The sequence below is a fragment of the Macrotis lagotis genome, chromosome 1 (assembly GCF_037893015.1).
Source record: "Macrotis lagotis isolate mMagLag1 chromosome 1, bilby.v1.9.chrom.fasta, whole genome shotgun sequence".
NCBI classification, from domain to species: domain Eukaryota; kingdom Metazoa; phylum Chordata; class Mammalia; order Peramelemorphia; family Peramelidae; genus Macrotis; species Macrotis lagotis.
The window spans coordinates 278,168,382-278,191,108 of record NC_133658.1 but is presented as its reverse complement, the minus strand read 5'-3'; the positions used below and the strand labels follow the sequence as shown (position 1 = coordinate 278,191,108).

General features: G+C 35.9%; 1 protein-coding gene across 1 annotated transcript in view; it reads left to right on the top strand.

Moving 5' to 3' along the window:
* Positions 1-22,727, top strand: part of MAN1B1 (mannosidase alpha class 1B member 1) — a 39,751-nt gene that overhangs the window by 4,329 nt on the left and 12,695 nt on the right. The window contains exons 3-9 of the mRNA XM_074210613.1: positions 589-716; positions 3,508-3,668; positions 5,294-5,406; positions 13,561-13,746; positions 16,780-16,928; positions 17,579-17,767; positions 19,218-19,408. Of these exons, the coding sequence (XP_074066714.1) occupies positions 589-716; positions 3,508-3,668; positions 5,294-5,406; positions 13,561-13,746; positions 16,780-16,928; positions 17,579-17,767; positions 19,218-19,408 (1,117 nt within the window). The remainder of the gene's footprint in view (positions 1-588; positions 717-3,507; positions 3,669-5,293; positions 5,407-13,560; positions 13,747-16,779; positions 16,929-17,578; positions 17,768-19,217; positions 19,409-22,727) is intronic.

The window sequence follows — 22,727 nt, the reverse complement described above, 5'->3', positions numbered from 1 at the left end:
GATGAAAGACTGCTTTCCTCATTGACTTTATGGAAAAGTCTGGATGTTAATTTGGCAGAATCTGGTTGCTTTCTTAGCATCTCTTTTTTCATTTCATTTTTAAATTTAATTGCGATTTTCTTGGGTGTTTTAGGGTGGAGGTCATTTAAGAAAATCAATTTGTTCTTAATTCAGAATTATAGTTCTTTAATATGCTAAATTTATAGTATATAGAAGGCTGCTTTCATAAGCTATTAAAATCCATTTTAAATTTTCTGACAGTAACTTTCAATGGACAAGACTAAAACTTAATTTTACAGGAGAAATTGCTGACTTGGCTTTATATTTTATTAGGTTTTGGAAAGTATATTTTGTCAGAACAATGTGAACTTGAATTGACATGGGGCAAGATTTAAAACTTTATAGTATTTTGGAGATGAGTGATTATCATTCATCACTTCTTTATCTTGACTCAGTAAAGACTTTTCCTGGGAGAATATATTTCTATTGTATATGGGTAAAAATGTTAGATTTTTTTTTTCCTAATGATTTTTAATCAATGTTACTCCTCAAAGCATTTTGTATACTAAGATGTACTTTCATATGTAGCCTTCACCAGCAGATCATCAGAAGAACAGAAGATAGAACTTGACATTCCTGAACTAAATCCAGCTGTTTTAGCAGCTCCTCAGAAAGCAGATGCTAATCAGGGTGACTTTCCTGAGATTTTGGCTCAGGTATTTTACAGACTTTGTTATAATGGAAGCTGTGGTAACCATGTAGTTAGCTATAATAGTATAAATAATAACAAATACAACAATAGAACTAAGATTTATAGCACCTACTATGTGCTAGGCACTGTGCTAAACATCAGACAAATATTATCTAATTTGATCCTAATAATAATCTTAGGAGGTAGGTATTATTATCCCCATTTTACAGTTGTGGAAATCGAGGCAAGCAGCTTAAGTATCTTGTTCAGGGTCACACACTTAGGAGTCACATAACTGAGACTGCATATGAACTCAGTCTTCTTGACAGCAGGCCAAGTACTCTATCCACTGTGCCACCTTAGTTCTAGTTCAGCTAAAAACTATTGTTTTAGTATTAATACATCACATGCTATTGTTTCTACACTAAGTTTGTTTGAAGTATTAGGGTACACTTCCTAAAAATGCTGAGAATACCATTTTCTTTTTTTTGTTTGTTTTTTTTTTCCCCGTTTTTTTTTTGGTTTTTGCAAGGCAAATGGGATTAAGTAGCTTTTCCAAGGCCACACAGCTAGGTAATTATTAAGTGTCTGAGGCCTTGTTTGAACTCAGGTACTCCTCTCTCCAGAGCCGGTGCTCTATCCATCGCACCACCTAGCCACCCAATACCATTGTTTCTTGAAGTGCATTAAAATTAAATGTGTTTTGATGATAACTCCTTAGAATTAATTAGAGATATTCTGGGGGTGGGTGGGTTAAAGCAAGTCTAGGAAGAATGCCAGAGTAGTTCCTAGAATGTAAGCTTGGGGAGGGCCTTCTAAAATCTAATAAAAAAAAATCTTATTTTACATGTTAGGACTCTGAGGCATATAGAGGCCAAGTAGGTTAATCCATGGTGTCTTAAAACATCTTAACTAGAGTTATAAGTAGCAGAGACATTCTCAGGGGGAAAAAAGGGAATTTATTTCTATTACATGTGTATTCAAATCAATTTTCCCATTGATTAATTCAAGAGCATTTCAAAAATGTTCTATTTTTACATTTTATTTACCTAAGACTTTAGTTAGAAATGTTTTTCTCCTTTACACTGTTTCTTAATCATATCAGTAAACAAGCTCTTAAACAGACATTGAGAATCATAATATAAAGAGCACAGCTGTGATGAATTTTTCTTCAGTGTGAAGAGTTTACTCCTAATTTGTTTTTGGTTTCTGCAAACATTGCTATCTCAAAGTCCATGGAGACTTGTTTGTATAGTAGTTTGAGTATCTTTTACTTAGTTAATCTTATCTAATCCATAACCTTGAGCTTTCAGAATATGCCCTTTTGTCCAGCTCCTAAGCATCTCTCTTGAAGTTTAATGTAACTTCTGAAGTATAGTTGATTTAATGGAAGAAATATTTGTAGGTTATATAAAAACTACTAAAAGGGCCTGGCACAGTGCTTCATTAATGACTATAAGTACCTTCTTTTTTCTGTGTGCTTGGGGAAAAAAACAACATAATTTTTGGTTTCTAAGGGTACAATATGTTTCCATGCTTTATTATGAGCTTCAAAAAGGAGAAAAACACATCATTGGTTTTATTGACCCCATTTTTATCCATTAATGTTCTGTAATTTTATGAAAGAAACATGTGATTCCCTCCTCTCCCTCCCCTCCTCCCCAGTACATTTTCATTGCTTAAAAGCATTATATAAGCCAGTCTTCTGGAAGTTATTTTGGTGGATGAAGGTGGGGGTGGGGGAAATGGCAGGAAATGAGCTTTCTTTCATAGGTTCCATTTGGAAGAGTTACATTTTCTCCCAGCTTTATATAAAAAATGAACTTAAATGAAGCATCATGTTCCATAGCAGTCCTTAGTGGTATTTTTTTTCCTCCCACTTACTGTAGACTTGTACATGTAGTTTTTGTAAATGTAGTGTTTCCCCAAAAAAAGATGCTTCTTAGCCCATAGCTATTAAGGATTGGGTTTGGAGCCTTAAAGGATGAGCCCTTTTTCTCTTTTCTGTAACATAATCACAAGAATTTCATCATTTTTAGTTTGGAGAGTTAACTAAGTGCAACCCCAGCTGTACATTATAATGATTTAAATCTATATAGTTTGAATTCTGAACAGTTATCATGACTGTCATAACCACTGTTTACCCCCTTTTTCAGTGTGTATTGAGGGGAGAGAAGAGGAAGGGTCTGGTGGAAGTTTGACAAATTAGAGCCTTATGAAGGCAAGGGACTAATAGGTCCACATAAAGCTGAGAATAATAATTCCCAATTCTGGAAGGAAATCTCTAGGTCTGAAGTAACAGAACTCAAAGCATTCTTTTGCCATCTTTACCTTGTAACTAACCCTTTTTTCATCTAGAGAGTCCATAGCAACTTTGATGAACTTTCTAGGAGTTGGGTATTCATACATAAATTAATAGAAGCACTTTTCCCATGAATATTTTCAAGAATGTTCTCATTTCAAACTTGTGATACTGGCCTTCAGGGCCATTTGGGTTGGGATTCTCTATCTGGAAGGCTACTATCTATTGGTGTTCAGAGTGTCAGCAGATAACATGGAGGAATTTATCAAGGGAAGGCCTTTAGAATTTCAGTCATGTTGTGTTGGTTAGGCTGGTAGTTTTTATTTTGTTTTAGCCATTTCATAGAAACAAGGATCTGAAGCTGTATAGGCACCTGAAACTCTGTATATATAATAATTTTCATGTTTTCTTTAACATAAGTCATGCTATTGTGCTTGAGGGTATGTTTATTAAAAAACCTCAGTAGAGTATATGGACTTAATTTCATGGGAAGTGCTTGCATCTCTTCTTACAGAAAACACGAAATCCTCGTCGTGGGAGGCTTGTTAATCTACAGATCAAAGCGCCACAGGAAGATCTGAAGGAAAGGCCACATGATGATGATGATACTAAGAGACTGGAGGAGGAACATGGCCAGGCTAACAAGGAAAACAAATCTGAGAGGACTGTTATTAGGTACCATAACAATATCTTGTTACTTAGATATTAGAATGGTTTGAGCTTTGTTAGCAAGAAAATTTGACTCCCCCACCTCCTCACTATCGCCCCCCAAAAAGAAAAACATCTTTTGTCTTGTCCAAACTACATATTATCTATCGATTCCACTATTGTGGGATCCCCCAACTACCACTAGTTTTTTTCATTTTTAAATCCATTAACTACTACATTTTGAAAGGGCATAAAGTGATGGGTTTTGTTTATTTGTATGCTTGTGTGTGTGTGTAGAGGAGGGTGGAAGTGGGTACAATGAGTCAAATAAGGAGATGGAATAGGGCTTCCACACACACTGGCAAATATTTAATCTGGCTTTTTTCTATCTTGTGGGTAGAGCCTGAGATAAATGTTTTGAGTTATTGGCAGCTTCTTGCTATTTAGGTTGCTATGAGAATTGGGGAGGTGGTTTTCTCTTTCCTTTAGCTGAGCACTTTGAGTGATAGAGGCATGTTGTAAGTTGTTTCCAGTTTTTAAAATCATGGTGTAAAGCATTTACCTGGCAATTTTTTAATGTATGTGGAAACCCTCGTATTATGCAGTTGTTCTAAATGCTTAGAGCTTGACTGTGAAGCATATATACTATTCTTTAATATATTTGACTTGAAGAATTTTTATTAAACTCGGAACTTAAATATGTTAAAACACTTTTATTGTATGTAAAATTTATTTTGTGGAGCTCTTTCTAGCAAAAGAAGGCACATTTTATGACATTTTTATCTATGTTGAATGTTCTAAAAATTTAGGAAAGACTGCTTTTTATGTAAATATTACTAGGGATTGATTTTTTATAAAAGTTGCTCAATAAAGAGCAGTTTTGCTGTATTCTGTATTTGCAAGCAAACACAAAACCTGGCATTGCTCAAAGATTAGCAAAATATTCTACTTCCAGTACGGTAAGCTTACTCCCAGCATTGGTATTAAAGCAGAATTCTAGATTTGTAACTTATTGAAGTAGTAATTAGCTTCCTTTTAGTTAGTAGAAATAGTGCTTGTCTTCTAGCTATATCATGGTATTCTTTTGTTAAATGATAGGATTTATTAAGCTTTAGTAAACCAAAAGACTTCATGCCTGGATTACAGTGACTTAATGATCATCTTCTGTTGGTGAAAATAATTAGTAGTAAAAACTGGTATCATGTTATGGTCAAGACTGTGATAGGATCTTCATACTAACTCCCCTTTTACCCTTAAGAGTGATCAGTTCACAGAAGTTAACTCATTTGAAGTCTCATTGAAAGGCTATGGTTCTTTTGCCATTCCCTAAAGATGACATCATCATCATCCTCATCCTCATCCTCATCCTCCTGAACTGATATTCCCCAGGGGATTTATCTTTTGAATACAACCCATTCCATGTAGTCTTCTTTGTATCATGCTGTTGTCCTTGAGGGTATCTTTGTATCAGCACATCATTTAGTATATGTGTTTTAACTGTCTTTTTTTATTCTCTAATAAGATTTAAACTCTTTTGGTGTAGAGATTAATACTGCAACTACTAGTGGAGAGCTATATAAGTAGGTACTTGGTTACTTGATAAATTTGATGTTCTCAAATCATTTTGATTGTTTTTTCCCTGTCTTTTATAGTTGGAGAGGTGCAGTGATTGAGACTGACCAGAGCACAGAACCCCCTTCCAATAAAATGCAAGATCCAGGTCACAAGCCTTCAGCAGCAGAAATTGGAGCCCAGAAGAAACCAGGTAGCCCTCTGTCATTTCTATGTTTTGGGCATTTATTTTCACATTACTGTTGAATTGTAATCAGTTTACTGTTTTATTTTGCTTTTTGCATCTCTGTTAGGGAAAATTGGTCTTTTTTTAATGTGTGTTTTAAATGTTTCATTGACAAAATAAGAAAAACTCTACAAATTTATATGGGCAAACAAAACTTATGCATTGAATGTCTCTGAAAATATGTGTTTTTTAATTTTAGTCCATCTCTCCCTTAGGTGAATAGGGTACTTCTTCAGTCTTGGAAACTTGGTTGGTCATAGCAGTGATGAAATTCCTCAAGTCTTTCAAAATTATTTTTCTTTGTAATATTGTTATTATATAACTTGGCAGTTAATACATCTTCCAGGTTTCTCTGAAAACATCCCTTCAATCACTTCAGTTGGGAGAGTAATTTTGCATTAGGTTGATACACTATAATTTGTTCAATCATCTCCAGTTGATGGGCACTTCCTTAACTTCTAGTTGTTTGCTGTAACAGAATTGATAAAATTATTTTTGCACAAATGGATTTTTTCCCTTTATTTGATCTTCATTTATTCATTCATTCATTTTTTAGGTTTTTGCAAGGCTGACAGGTTTAAGTGGCTTGCCCAAGGCCACACAGCTAGGTAATTGTTAAGTGTCTGAGGCCGGATTTGAACTCAGGTACTCCTGACTCCAGGGCCGGTGCTCTATCCACTGCACCACCTAGCCATCCCTTTCTTTGATCTTTTTAGGGATATAGGTCTAGTAGAAGTATCACTAGGTCTGGTGTGGCTAGGTGGTGTAGTGGATAAAGCACCGGCCTTGGAGTCAGGAGTACCTGGGTTCAAATCTGGTCTCAGACACTTAGTTAATTACCTAGCTGTGTGGCCTTGGGCAAGCCACTTTAACCCCATTTGCCTTGCAAAAACCTAAAAAAAAAAAAGTATCACTAGGTCAAAGAGTATACACTTTCTAGTGATTATTTTGTATTATTTTTTTTTAAGGTTTTTGTAAGGCAAATGGGGTTAAGTGGCTTGCCCAAGGCCACACAGCTAGGTAACTGTTAAGTGTCTGAGACCGGATTTGAACCCAGGGTTGAATTATTGTTTCTTGACTTCTCATCAGCTTCCTTTAGCTCCATTCTACATCCGAAGGATTTGTTTTCTTCAGAGAATTTTTGTATCTCCTTTTCCACCTGGCCAGTTCTGCTTTTTTAAAGCATTCTTCTCAATAACTTTTTGAAGTGTTTTATCCATTTGACTTATGCTGGTTTTTAACATGTTATTTTCTTCAGCATTCTTTTGGATTGCCTTGACTAACGTGCTGAATTCTTTTTCATGTTTTTCCTGCATCTGTCTCATTTCTTTTCCCAATTTTTCTTTTATCTCCCTTACTTGATTTTCAAAATCTTTTTTGAGTTCTGTCATAGCCTGAGCCTAATTTCTGTTTTTCTTGGAGTATTCAGATGCAGGAGCTTTTGATCCTTCTTGGGATCATAGTGTATTTCTCAATGGTGTTCCTCTTTTTTGCTCTGTTTACTCATTTCTCCAGCCTGTGCCTGGTTTTGGGGTACTTACTGAGCTTTTGAGTATTATTGGGACACCCCCTACACACACACACACACACACACACACACACACACACACACACACACACACACACACCTACCTCAGTGTGTGAAGGAAGCTCTGAACTTCCTTCCTGGTCTGTGAATGTCCACAAGCGTACCCCTCTGCCATAGGGCTGAGGTGGAGGGGTGGCCCTGTTCTGTGGGGGGCCTAGACTGCAATCAGGATCTGAATGTGGTCAGAACCCCAGAGTCCTGTTACAGATACAGAGGACAAACCTCTGAAGTCTCTCTCCACTCCCCTACCTTTGGTGGGCTGAGCACTCAAGGCTCAGTTGCCTGGGGGCTCCTGATTACTAGCTCCATGCCTGCTTCCCTTTCCTGGATCTGGGCTGCCCTGTGTGCCCTTGAGCTGACCACTCTGATGGCTGCAACTGCCCTGAGGGCCTGGGCTTACTGCTCTCACTCTGGCAGAGGTCTCCTCTGCTGATCTTTCAATTTGTGCCTAGTGCTCCCTGGGGTGTAGGTCAGAAAACTGCCCCTGCTACTGTTAGCCATGTCTCCTAGGTGCCCTTGGGCTGCCTCTGAGAACTGAAGTTTCTTCACTCTGGCGGGCAGCCCCTCTAACACCGTGGAGTGGAGCCTTGCCACTATTTACTAGGTTACCTTGGTCTGGAGAATTGCCTCCCTGGAACTTTCTGTGGGTTCTGTCTCTCGAAAATTTAGTTGTCATAATTTTAATATTTTTGAAATATTATGGAGAGAGCACCTAGGAGAGGCCCTTCTCCTGTGGCTATCTTGGTTCCACCCCCTTCTATTTTCATCATTTAAAATAAAGTAGTTATCATCAAAACAACCATATTGAGCAAAAAATGGAAAAATATGGTTTTTATATATTTTATTTTTTTCCCAATTATATACAATAGTAGTTTCTACCTATCATTTTTTGGTAAGGTTTTGAATTTTACAATTTTCCCCAACCCCTCCTTTCCTCCCCTCCCCTCAGAAGGTAGTCTGATAATCTTTACTTTTTTTTCCATGCTATACATTGATTAAAATTGAATGTGTTGCGAGAAGAATTATATCCTTGAGGAAAAAAATAAAATATTAGAGATAGCAAGATTATGTATTACATAAGACAACTTTTAAAAAAAATTGAAGGTAATAGTCTTTAGTCTTTGTTTAAACTCCACAGTTCTTTTTCTGGATTTCAATGGTGTGTTCTCCATTGTAGATACCCTAAAATTATGGAATGAGCAAGTCCATTGGGTTGATCATTACCCCCATGTTGCTATTAGCATCAGTTCATGCAAGTCTTTCCAGGCTTCTCTGAAATCCCATCCCTCCTGGTTTCTAATAGAACAATAGTATTCCATAATGTACATATACCACAATTTGTTCAGCCTTTCCCATTGATTTCCAGTTCTTTGCCACCACAAACAGAGCTGCCATGAATATTTTTAAACAAGTGATGTTTTTACCCTTTTTCATGATCTCTTCAGGATATAGACCCAGTAGAGGTATTCCTGGGTCAAAGGATATGCACATTTTTATTGTTTCCAAAGAACTCTCCAGAAAGCCTGGATCAGTTCACAGCTCCACTAACAATGCATTAGTGTCCCAGATTTCCCACATCCCTTCCAACATTAATCATTTTCCTGAGAAATATGTTGATGAATAGAATCTGTTTAGCAAACATCTATCAGAAATGTACAAAACTTTTGTGTTTGATAAATCTGTAAGAAACAAAAACTGGGGAAATGATTCTTTGTTTCAGAAATGTTTATGGGAAGAATGTAGCAGGTTAAAAAAATGAATATAAACCCCCTATCACATTCCTTATTACCTCATTGGAACTTGTCTAGGCAAGACTTAAGCCCAAAATGGGACTAAAAATAAAAATGAGAATGAAATAATATCTTTTATCTCATTTATGAAGGGAAGATACCTTTTAATTTCATAAATAAAAATTATTAGAGCCAAGATTTGTGTTTTTGATGTATGTAAAATGAATCATAGAGGAAGAATTTTTTGCAAAATTGGCAAAAACAGTATCAAATATCTAAAATATTTCTAAGATCCCATTGAAATAGTCCCTCCTATCCATGGTTATTTCTCCTTCCTTTGAGTTTCCATAAAAGCTTGTCTTAAATATTTCCTTTTTTAAAATTTTATTTTAATTATTTATTTGTGAATTTTACAATTATTCCCCTAATCTCTCTTCCCTCCCCTACCCCGCCATAGAAGGCAGTCTGTTAGTCTTTACATCGATCTAAATTGAATGTGTTGAGAGGAAAAATGTCTTTAAGGGAGAAAAAATAAAATATAAGAGATAGCAAAATTACATAAAAAGATAACTCACTTTTTAAAATTAGAGTCAGTAGTCTTTGATCTTTGTTCAAACTGCACAATTTTTTCTCTGGATATAGATGGTATTCTCCATTGCAGATACCCCAAATTTGTCTGATTGTTGCACTGATGGAATGAGCAAGTCCATTAAGGTTGATCATTACCCCATGTTGCTGTTTGGGTGTACAATGTTCTTCTGGTTCTGCTCATCTCGCTCAGCATCAGTTCATACAAATCCTTCCATGCTTCCCTGAGTTCCCATCCCTCCTGGTTTCTAATGGAACAATAGCATTCCATCACATACATATACCACAGTTTATTTTTAAAAATTTTTTAAACATTTTTTATTTTAGGCAATGGGGTTAAGTGACTTGCCCAAGGTCACACAGCTAGGCAATTATTAAGTGTCTAAGGCCAGATTCGAACTCAGGTACTCCTGACTCCAGGACCAGTGCTCTATCCACTGCACCACCTAGCCACCCCCCATACAATTTATTAAGCTATTCCTCAATTGATGGACAATCACTCAACTTCCAATTCTTTGCCACCACAGAGCTGCTAAGAATATTTTTATAAAAATATTTATAAGTGATATTTTTACCTTTTTTCATGATCTCTTCAGGGTATAGACCCAGTAGTGGTATTGCTGGATCAAAAGGTATGCACATTTTTATTGCCCTTTGGGCGTAATTCCAGATTGCTCTCCAAAAAGGTTGGATGAGTTCACAGCTCCACCAACAATGTGATTAGTGTCCTAGATTTCCCACAACCCTTCCAACATATTGGTCATATTGGCCTGTCTGAGATGTGTGAGGTGGTACCTCAGATATGCTTTAATATGCATTTCTCTAATCAGTAATGAATAATTTAGAGCAATTTTTCATATAACTATGGATCACATTGATTTCCTCATCTGTAAATTGCCTCTGCATATCCTTTGATCATTTGTTAATTGGGGAATGGCTTGTGTTTTTATAAATTTGACTCCGTTCTCTATATATTTTCTAAATGAGACCTTTGTCAGAAATATTAGGTATGGGGCGGCTAGGTGGCGTAGTCAATAAAGCCACCGGCCCTGGAGTCAGGAGTACCTGGGTTCGAATCCGGTCTCAGACACTTAATAATTACTTAGCTGTGTGGCCTTGGGCAAGCCACTTAAAGCTGTTTGCCTTACAAAAAAAAAAACTAAAAAAAAAAGAAATACTAGGTATAAAAATTGTTTCCCAATTTGCTACATTTCTTTTGATCTTGGTTACATTGGTTTTGTCTATGCAAAAGCTTTTTAATTTATTGTAATCGAAATTATCTAGTTTGTTTTTAGTGATATTCTCCATCTCTTCCTTACTCATAAACTGCTTCCCTTTCCATAGATCTGACAGGTAAACTAGTGCTTGATCTTCTGGTTTGCTTATAGTATTGTTTTTTAATGTCTAAATCCTATATCCATTTGGATCTTATCTTGGTATAGGGTGTGAGGTGTTGTGCTAATCTAAGTTTCTTCCATACTAACTTCCAATTTTCCCAGCAGTTTTTATTGAAGAGAGAGTTTTTATCCCAATAGCTGGACTATTTGGGTTTATCAAATAGCAGATTACTATAATCACTTCCTGCTATTTCACCTAGTCTCTTCCACTGATCCTCCGCTCTGTTTCTTAGCCAGTACCAGACAGTTTTGATGACCGATGCTTTTTAATGTAATTTTAGGTCTGGGTAGGGCTAAGCTACCTTCCTTTGCACTTTTCTTCATTAAATCCTCAGAATTCTTGACTTACTTCTCTGTATGAATTTACTTACAATTTTTTCTAACTCATTAAAGTAGTTTTTTGGAATTTGGAATGATCATATATCATTTCTATGTCTTAGTTTGTCTACTTGATACTTTTTTTACTTATATATTACTAGTTCATTGTAGGGAAGATTTTTTTTTTTTATTAGGATTTTGCAAGGCAAATGGGGTTAAGTGGCTTGCCCAAGGCCACACAGCTAGGTTATTATTAAGTGTCTGAGGCCGGATTCGAACCCAGGTACTCCTGACTCCAGGGCCGGTGCTTTATCCACTGGGCCACCTAGCCGCCCCAGGGGGGAAGAATTGTCATACCATTTTGATATCTTTTCAGCCATCTATCATAATTACCATACACTGAGGTACACATATTTCTTTTTATTAAATGGTTAAAGACTTTCGTCGAGTGAAAAAATACATATAAGGAAAGAGAACAGTTTTGCTCTTTAAATTATTGAGTTTTACCATGACTCGATTAAGAAATAGACTCAGAATTCAGGGGCTCAAATATTTATTTCTGCTTTGCTCTTTGCTATGGAATCCTGAAAAAATTACTTATCCTAATCCTTCTCAGTTTAAAAAAATGGGAGTGGGGAGGGTGTTTTGTTTTCAAAATTTTGCTCATTAAATGTAATGCTAACCAAAATGCTACAAGGTTGCAGATTTAGCCAAGTGATTATTTAGTAGTTGAGTTTTTGTCAGTTAAGTTTAGTTGTAGCTGGAGAGAATGTTTGGGGAGGGGTTTTAGTGTTTCTGTTCATCTCTATAGGCCTTTCTTTTTTTCCTGAATGTTATTTTAACGTTCATCTTTTTGTGAACATTTGAGTTTTACGTTTTTCTTCCTTCCCTCTCCCCTTCCCATGACAGTGAGTATGATATGTTATACATGCATAATCATGTTCATTATATTTCTATATTAGTTATATTATAGGGATAGGTAGGTGGCGCAGTGAATAGAGTACTGGCCCTGGAGTTGCACCTGAGTTCAAAAACCTCAGACACTTAATTACCTAGCTGTGTGACCTTGGGCAGATCCCTTAACCCCATTGCCTTAAATAAATATATTAGTTATATTGTGCAAGAGGAATCAGAACTAAAGGGAAAAAAGTCATGAGAAAAAGGAAAAAAGATCAAAAACAAGTATTAAAAAGTAAAAATAGTGTGATTTGGTTTGTATTTAGACTCCATAGTTTTTTTTCTGGATATGGTTGGCATTTTTCATCACAAATTCTAAAGGCATTTTCTTTTTTTTTTTTTTAATTTTTATTTATTTAAGGCAATGGGGTTTGAGTGACTAGCCCAAGGTCACACAGCTAGGCAATTATGTGTCTGAGACCAGATTTAAATTCAGGTTCTCCTGACTCCAGGTCAGTGCGCTATCCACTGAGCCACCTAGCTGCCCTTCTAAGGCATTTTTTAAAACATGTATGTTCATATTTTGAAGATTCTTTTTTTTAATAATTTTATATATTATTTAAGGCAGTGGGGTTAAGAGTGACTTGCCCAGGGTCACACAACAAGGCAATTTTTACGTGTCTGAGACCATATTTGAATTTAGATCCTCCTGACTCCAGGGCCAGTGCTCTATCCACTGTACTACCTACTGCCCCTGAAAATTCTTTAGGATCCAGTATATTATGGATATTTACTTTTGGATAGAAGGAAAGGGGTTTTAGATCTAGCAGATGAGTGTCCAAACTACTGTAACCTTTAGAGTTAGGGAAGGCAGAACTGTTTGAACCAGGAGGAAGGTTAAGTGACCAGGAAATAAGTGTCATAGGATTTTAGAGTTGGAAAGGATCTAGACTAGGAAATAGATCTAAGGTTAACTGACAAAAAGTGATACAGCTGGGATTCAAACCTTGGTCTTAAGGTTGTGAATCCCAAATTCTTCCTCTTACATCCATGGTTTTTAAAACCTTTTTGTCTCAGAACCCTTTTATAAATAAATAAATCAATTTAAAAAAACTATTGAGGATCCTAAGTAGGTTATATTTATCAGCATTTATTATATTAAAAATTTTATTGTTTTAGTATTATGAGAATTGGTTTGACTTTGAACACCTTGAATGGGTCTCAAAAATCACTACTCTGTACCATAATAGTTTTAGAGAATTTTAAAGCTTTCTGTGAAATGTCTTAACAACCAGATTTTTTTTTGCTAGTTTCATGGTAATCCCATTACTTCACCTCAGTTTGGCACTTTTCCTTTCCTTTTTTCCCTCTGAGCTCTAAGGTAGAAGTGAAGTCGTCTCTTATTTTAATCTTAGTTATGAGAAGCAATGTCTCCCACTGTTGACTGTGATTAATAGAGTTTTAGAGAGCAGTATCCATAGCAACCATAACTGCGGTAACAGTCCTCCTGAGGATCTTGAGACTTGTTTATTATATTCAGTCAGATTTTTCCATGATTTTACCATATTGAAAGACAATGATAATGTTCTTTTTAATCTTGTAGTACCCATCAATGAAAGGCAAAAGGCTGTGATAGAAGCATTTCGCCACGCGTGGAAAGGATACAAAAAGTTTGCTTGGGGACATGACGAGCTAAAGCCATTGTCACATTCATTCAATGAGTGGTTTGGACTTGGTCTGACACTAATCGATGCCCTGGATACCATGTGGATTTTGGGTTTAAAAGAAGGTACCATATTGTTCAGATCTCCTGGTTGGAATTCTGTTTGAAAGTATACTTTGTTAGACATATCCCAAAGTTGTTCATACCAAAGACTTGATGCCATTATTTTGTTCAGTCAGCAAACATTTGTACAGTGAATTAGAGTTGAAGGAGATGAAAGGATTAGCATAATTCATCCTACCACTCAATTTATGTAATAAAAAGGGAAAAGACTTGTAAACAGAAATATTATAAGGTAGAAAATGATAGGTACATAAAAGAAGTATAAAATGTTATGTGATTAATGGGGAGAAAATTATATTTTTATAGAAGAGATATCATTTTAGCTGATGATGGGAGTGTATAGGTGGGATGGCAACAAGTGAAATTAAGACATTCCTAGTGGAAAGAATGTGAGTGAAAGGGACAGAGGTGAAAAGATATATGTAGAGGATAGGGCACATTTCCATTTGATCTAGATTATAGAGTACTTAAAGGAGATAATAGAGGAGAGAAGGAGGGAAGATTTGAGCCAGTTTCTGGGGGACCTTTAAATGTCAGACTAAGGTAAATAAACTTCATATCATAAAAGGTTTTGAGCAGAGAAGTAACATGAACAACAATATGAGAATAATGTAAAGAATAGATTAGAAAGATATGGGGCTGCCTGAAGGTGGGGGGTTGGACTAGATGGCTTCTTGAAGTCTTCTGGTTATATAATGGCATGCTGTTCTCACACAGATTGTCTATATAAGTTAAAAAACATTTAAGGGGTTAGTATTCAGTGTCCCTTATTGCATATTCTTTGACTATCAAAATCATGAGCATTGTGTGCTACTCCATTTTTTTTTAGGAGACTGGAATCAATCCCTTATTGCCTTAGTCCTAGTGAGACATAATGAAAAGCTTGAATTTGTGGCAGAGGTACAGATATTTGGGTATTTCCTTAATTTATTGACAATAGTGGTTAAATATCTGTTGATCATTAAATAAGTCCTCATGCTTTATTAATGTTTACATTAACATAGACTTGACATTACAGAGGTCCCCTCCAAAAAAACCCCCACCTTTTTAAAGAGACAGTATAGAATAATGGAAAGAGTGCTAGACTTAGTCTGTAGAGACTTGTTTGATATTCCACCTCCCAACACCTAATAGCTGTGACTTTGGGGCAAGTCTACCTCCTGAATCTCAGTTTCTTCATCTGTAAATGGGAATGACACTTTCACTCAGATTCTGTCTCATAGGAATTTTGTGAGGAAAATGCTCTGTAATCTTTTAAGAAAATGTGTTATTTGTATTAGTGAATAATAACCCAAAATAATAAATTAATGTAAATGGTTTTTGTTCTTTTTTTAAATTTTTTTTAGGGTTTTTTTTTTTTTGCAAGGCAAATGGGGTTAAGTGGCTTGCCCAAGGCCACACAGCTAGGTAATTATTAAGTGTCTGAGGCCTGATTTGAACCCAGGTACTCCTGACTCCAGGGCTGTTGCTTTATCCACTATGCCACCTAGCTGCCCCTATAAATGGTTTTCTTTTGGAAAAATGTTTCCTTATGATAGATTATTTTATGGTTTTGTCCAACTGAGTAAAACTATGCTGTCTTATAGACATAATGCACCTCACTATAGTTTATCCACATTGTAATCTGTACATAGAAAAAACCAAAAAACTCATAGAGATATATAGCACCTAATTATTCTTGTATGGCCCTCCAAATTATTGATTTCTGTTTGTGTTCTTTTGAAATACGTTCATGAAATAATGCTCCTGACTCTGTTTACATACATAAAGTAGGCGTTTGGTTGGGAGATGCTGCCAAATGAGCCTATTGTTTTCTATTTTTCGTGTGTGTGTGTGTGTGTGTGTGTGTGTGTGTGTGTGTGTGTACATACATATTTAAAGCAGCTAATTCAAAAACTTACCCTGGCATAAAGGTATTTTTTTGTTTTAATAGTTTATGAACGTCACAGTTGACTTCGTCGTGTCTTTGTTTTCTCTTCTCTATCACTTTCTACCTTTCAGTCCCCTCTATAAAATGAGAGGATGTACTAATAAACCTTTTGAGATGGTTTATAAACTGCTCTGGAGAAGAGCTCCCTCTATAGGACTGCTTAATTTAATTGTATTTTTTAAAGTCTTAATTGATGCTTTTTGTGTGTACCTTTCTTAGATTAAAGCCATTTAACTATATACCTTACTCTTCATTGAATCCTATCTTACTTAACAAAGAAAAATGGAATAAATTGGCCAATATTGTATGTGTCCAGGTTGGATGACATTTTATTCCTGACCTCTACTGAGTTAAGACAGTTGTGTTTCATCAACTATATTCTGGGATAAAGACTGATTATTGAATTTAATCCAAGTTCAGATGCCTTTAAGTCTGGACAGCTTTAAAATAAGTTTCTGCTAGTACCATCTGCTTGTTCAATCTGTATCTTCATTAGTCATACGGAGAACTGTCAGTTTGTGAAAGATTATCATATATAACCTTAATACAGATCTGGTGTACTGTACACATACCCTGGTTCCAGTATATTTCTTCTATATCTTTTTGGGCTTTATGTAGCTACTTAGGTTATTAATAATGTAGCTCTAAAATTCCCTACCTTCCCAACTTGCCCAGAGTGTACTCTCTAGATATTTTAAAGTGGTTGTTTTTGTTGTTAATTTTTTCTTTTAACTTGGAGAATTTTGTGTGGTTTGGCTATATCTTGGCCATCTCATATGAGACATATTTGTAAAATGCTTATTATTAGCACAGTGCCCAGCAAATAGAAAGCACTATGTAAATCCTTTTCCTTTCCTTGTGTACTTTTTCTTATTTGGAATCCTGCTTAGGTATCATATCTCTTTATTCCCAAAGATTAAAAACAGCTCAGGTTTAGCTTTGGTGTAGGAATTCATTTGCTAGATGGAAATAATCTTATTTTAGTCATATAGTTAGATTTCAAAACATGACCATAGAATCATAGATTTAGAGCTAGAGGGGATCTAGAATATATGTAATATCCTTATCAATTCAGTCCCTTTGGCCTTTTTTGTTTTGCAACATAGAATTTGAAGAAGCCAAGGCATGGGTGAAGACGGAATTGAATTTTGGAAAAAATGTGGATGTAAATCTATTTGAAAGTACTATACGAATCTTGGGTGGACTTCTGAGTACCTACCATTTATCTGGAGATAGTCTTTTTCTGGAAAAGGCAGTAAGTGATCTGAGTTTCCCAATTTATGGTGCTTTTCTCTCCCTATAAAATCACTTAATTGATATTTTCTAGATCTCTAGTATTTATTTTTCTTGATTTTTTTTTTTACTGCCTTGTTTAGGTTTAAGAGTGGGACTAATTTTATTATAATTTACTCCTTTAGAGTCATATTTAGATATTTAATTACATCTTTCTGCCTATAATAAGATCATAGACCCCAGTTAGTGCTTTTTCCACTTAAAATTTTTTTAAGAAATGTGATTTGGTGATGATTATGAATTTTGCTATATTGAGTTGGTTGAGTACATTCAGATAACATTCCTCACATTTGTGTAGTGCCTTCTAGTTTATGTGGTACTATATCTTATTAAAGTCTTTTAGTGGTCCTGTAAGAATTATCCTTCATTTACAGAAGAGAAAATTGAGTTTCAAAGAGGTTAGGTGACTTGCCCAACCAAGGTCACAGCATGTTAATGACAGGACAAAGGCAGAACCTTGGTCTTTTGAGCCCTCTTCTGGTATTCTTTTCACTGTAGCGGTTTCTTCCAAGTTGTCCTCCTTACATTAAAAATATTGGCAGAGCAGCATGTAAAAACGGTAGATTCTCAAGGACTCATATATTTTGTTGAATGTTTTCTTTTTTCTTTTAGAAAGATATTGGAAATCGACTAATGCCAGCATTCAGCACCCCGTCCAGGATTCCATACTCTGATGTAAACATTGGCAGTGGTGTTGCCCATCCTCCTCGGTGGACTTCAGATAGTACTGTGGCAGAAGTGACAAGTATCCAACTGGAGTTTAGAGAACTGTCTCGTCTCACTGGAGATATGAGATTCCAGGTATAGACCAACTCGTTAATTAGATATTTTTCTTTCAGGAAAAGCAGAGCTTTTACCATAAGGCAGAACTTGAACTATTTATGGTCCCCTCTCCCTTTTATCCTTGGTGATTTGATTTTATAGTGTGCTAAAATAGTTGTACAAAAATATATATTAAATAATCTAGAGGTCTATAGTCGCAAATAAAGAGAATAAAACTAACTTCACAGACACCATCATAAATTATGGCTAAATTTGCTGAGTTTGCTTTTTATTGACTTTGTTCTTACAGATCTTCGTGGAGCAAAATAGTAGTGGAGGGGGTGGGAAGGGGAGGTTTCTTCCTTAGATGGGAAAGCTGAAAGTAATTTCTCTTTTAACATTTTTGTTTATTTATTAAAATAAGTGGATTTATTAAAAGAGGCAAATATTTGCCTTTATTCCTTTATATCTATTCCTTATTGTATTTCCCAATTGAATTTGCTAATTTAAAAACAAAGCAGTTTTTAGTTTTAGATTTCAAAATTTGAACTTGTAGGACTGTATGGCCTTTTAATGACTTCAGTCTGAGTTGACAGTTTATTTATTCTGGGTGGGCTACTACTTCTTTTACTATGTAATTTAGAAGCTATTTCATAGGTGCATGGATTCAAGGAAGCTTAGAACTGGACTGACCTTTAGAGATAATCTAGTTCATCTCCTATAATGATGCTTTTAAAGGTTATTAGGAGGTTTGAAAACAGATTTGCTTTTCCTTTGCCTTCCAGGAAGCTATATGAGTCAATAAAATTCAACAAGAATTCAACAGAGATTTATTAATCATTTCATATCAGCCATTGGTCATGGCAGTCAAATTATAGTGTAAAAGGCTACATAGGCATTAGGTGGAATGAAACTTGACTACAGCCTTGAGCATTGTTAGGAAGATAAATTAAGCTCTTCTGTACCCTGTCAGAAAACCAACCCCCAACTTGACAGCCCCTAAATTACTTTAATTTTATGTACCAGTGTCTGAATTGCCTTTATAAACTTCATTTAGAGTAATCTGAGTTAAGCCTTTGTTAAATTCCAGCCAGGTGTTGTTTGATTATGGGAAATGAAGACTGCCAGGCAACATTTGGCTTTTTTCATGATGACCTATTCTGCCTACTTTTTTTTTTAGGGTTTTTTTTTTTTTTGCAAGGCAATGGGGTTAAGTGGCTTGCCCAAGGCCACACAGCTAGGTAATTATTAAGTGTCTGAGACCGGATTTGAACCCAGGTACTCCTGACTCCAAGGCCGGTGCTTTATCCACTATGCCACCTAGCCGCCCCCTCTGCCAACCTTAATAAGGAAATAAAGTTGAGTGAGGCATGCTGATGTTTAGAGTTTCATCTAACTAGTTGCCATTTGACTCCTTGTTTAACTGTAGAGCCATGACATTCACATATTTTTTTTCTCCTTTACCTGTTTCCTTTGTTGAATACTACAGACAGCCGTGGATAAAGTGATGAAACATGTTCATTCCCTATCAGGGAAGAATGATGGCTTGGTTCCCATGTTTATCAATACCAACACTGGCCTCTTTACTCACCTGGGAGTCTATACTCTAGGTGCCCGAGCTGATAGCTACTATGAATATTTGCTGAAGCAATGGATCCAGGGAGGAAAGAAAGAAAATGAGTGAGTTCTGTTTTCTCTACTTTTGAAATGAGGTCTTTGTGAATTCAGTTTGTACCTTAACTCCCTGCTGGTATTCCAAAGTTTAATTCACCAAACATTTTGTAATTTCTATTTATGCAGAGCAATGGGTGGACATTGGAAAAGATATGAATTCTGGATAAGACAAGGTTTTTACACCCCATGGTTGTCATGTACTACATGTTCTATGTCATGCAAATATATTGTAAAATAATAACATAATTACATTATGAATGTTTAAGCAGTGAGCTCTGAATGGGAAAATTATTGAATAGGACAATCATCCCAGGTTTTTTGGAGCAGATTAACATTTGATTTGGGCTTTACAGGATGCAAAAGTCTACAGGTGGAAATGGGGCAAGGTTAGATTCTAGGCAGAAGGAGAACAGTTTGAGCAAAATTAAAAGCAACAGAGGGGAAGCACTGTGTTCAGGAAAGAATGAATAGTACAGCTTGTCTGGAGCGTTATAGTACATAGAGGGGGTTATGTTTTAGGGCAGTTAGACAAGGCTTAGGAGGGAGCTGAAGATGAAGGTATAATATAAAGATGGAGTTATAGGGCACGAAAAGAAAAGGAGAGCTAGAATGGACTAAGTTATTTCACATAAAAGGCAAGAAAAAGTTTTTCAGTTGAGTGAAGGGGGGGAAGGTGAGGGATGAATTAACTTTCACTCTCATTTGGAAGTGACTGGGAGGGGGAAAATATATACACTCAATTGGGAATAGAAATCCATCTTACCTTAGAGGAAAATAGGAGAGGAAAGGGATGAGAGAAAGGGAATGGGGGGGGGGGAGGTGAGGGGGGATATAGGTGATAGAAGAGAAGGAAGATTGTGGAAGAGGGTAGTTAGATACAACACACCTTTGAGGAGAGAGAGAGAGTGAAAGAAGAGAGAGAATAGAACAAATGGAGGTGGGGAGGAATAGGATGGAGGGAAATAAAGCTAGCAATAACATCTGTAAGGAAACTGATGGACTTATGATAAAGAATGCTGTCCATCTCAAAGTTAGACCTGATGTTGTCTGAATATAGATTGAAGCATACTTTTTTTCTTTCATTTTATTTTTCTTAAGGTTTCTCTTTCTTTGTGTGGGGTGGAATTATGTTTACTTTTACAAGACCATTGTAATAATGTGAAAAATTTTAAAATGTAGAGGGGGTTATAAGGCAGAAGAGACATAATGTTGCCAGTATGCGGAGGGCCACAGGAATTTTAAACTAAAGAATTATATCTTAACTCTGACAACAGTATGCCATTGAATCTTTTAACATGATATGATTATATATACTGGATAAGGATTAGTCTGGTAGCAGTATAAAGGAATCAAAATGGAAATACCTAGGAGAAAATTCTTATCCAGATAAGTAATAACAAAGTCCTTAAGAAGGTAGTGATAATGGGAATAAGATAGATGGGATTGGATCAAAGAGATGTTGTGTAAGTAGAATTGATAGGACTTGATATCTGATTGTTTTCCCTTTCATATCCTGTCATTTACCAAGTTCTTTTAATTCTACTTGTGCAATTGTCAGATAACACGAAGTTTTTAAATGTGAGACTGACAGGAATAATGACATTAGAGGTGCTCAATAACACAGTGGATAGAACATTGGCCCTGGAGTCAGTAAGATTTGAATTCAAATTAGACCTCAGACACTTAATGATTACATAGCTGTGTGACCTTGGGCAAGTCACTTTAACCCTGGTTACCTTGCATCCAGGGCCATCTCCAGTCATCCTGATTCATGTCTGGCCACTGGACCCAGATGACTCTGGAGGAGAAAGACAACAACCCTCCTTCACTCAAATCTAATTCATGTACTTGCCATGGCATCATCTCTCTGATGTCATGGTCTTCTTCAAAAATAAAAAAACGAACATTAACCCTTGCCAAAAAAAAGAGATGAGCTTGGTTTTGAAAACGTTGAATGTTGAAATTGAAATCATCAAGGTGGAGATGTTCTTGTAGACAGTTGTAGATAGGCCTACATTTTGTTAAGTCATCTGTTTAGGGGATGTAATCCATGTAGAAAACCCCTTCTATAATTTGTATTAACTGCTCCATTGTAATTTAGTCTTAGAGAGTTGTTTGGAGCAGTAAGAACTTAAATGATTTAACCATGGTCACATAGATAAAAGGTAGTATTTGAACCTCAATGAGGTCTTTCTAACTTCAAAGCCAGATATCCATTCTGTTGAAGGTGCAGGTCTTGAAAATACTTTTAAAAAACCCTTTTGATAATGTTCTTTATTTCTCTACCTCATCATTATTTAAAGTTGTTTTATCTTATTTTTAGATCTGCATTCTCTTCCTTTCACTTCCCCTTTCCCCCCATATTGAGAAAGGAAATAACCAACAATCTCCTGCCCTCCCCCATTCATTTCTCTTTTTATCTTGAATCCTCTGGAATTATGGTTGGTCATTGAAACAGCAATAGATTTAACACTGGGACTCTTTAGACTCTTTAAGAAAACAAGCTTATAATATAACAAAAGTTAGAGAGCAATTTGGAACTATGCTCAAAGGACTATAAAATCCTTTGATCCAGCAATATTACTTCTAGGTCTGTCATAGAGATTTTAAAAAAAGAAAAAGACCTATATATACAAAAATATAACAGTCCTTTTTTTTTAAGAAAGATTTTATTTATTTTTTCCCTATTTTTGCTGCTCCCCCCAACAGAAGGTAGTCTGTTAGTCTTCACATTGTTTCCATGGTATACATTGATCTAAGATGAAGGTGATAAGAGAGGAATCATATCCTTAAGGAAGAAAAAGTATAAGAGATAGAAAAATTACATAATAAGATAACAGGTTTTTGGTTTTTTTTCCAAAATTGAAGGTCTTTGGTCTTTGTTCAAACTCCACAATTCTTTCTCTGGATACAGATGGTATTCTCCATCGAAGATACCCCAAAATTGTCCCTGATTGTTGCACTGATGGAATTAGCAAGTCCATCAAAGGTTGATCATCACCTCCATGTTGCTGTTAGGGTGTACAGTGTTTTTTTCTGGTTCTGCTCATCACACTCAGCATCAGTTCATGCAAATTATAGCAGCTTTTTTAATGATGGCAAAGAATTGGAATTTGAGAGACTGCCCATCAATTGAGATCCAGCTGTATAAGTTGTGGCATGTGATTGTGATGGAATATTATTGTTCTGTATGGAATGATGAGCAGGATACTCAGAAAACCTGGAAAGACTTAAATGAACTGATGCAAAGTGAAGTAAGCAGAACCAGGAGAACATTGACAAAGTAACAGCAATATTGTGCAATGAACAACCGTGAATGACTTAG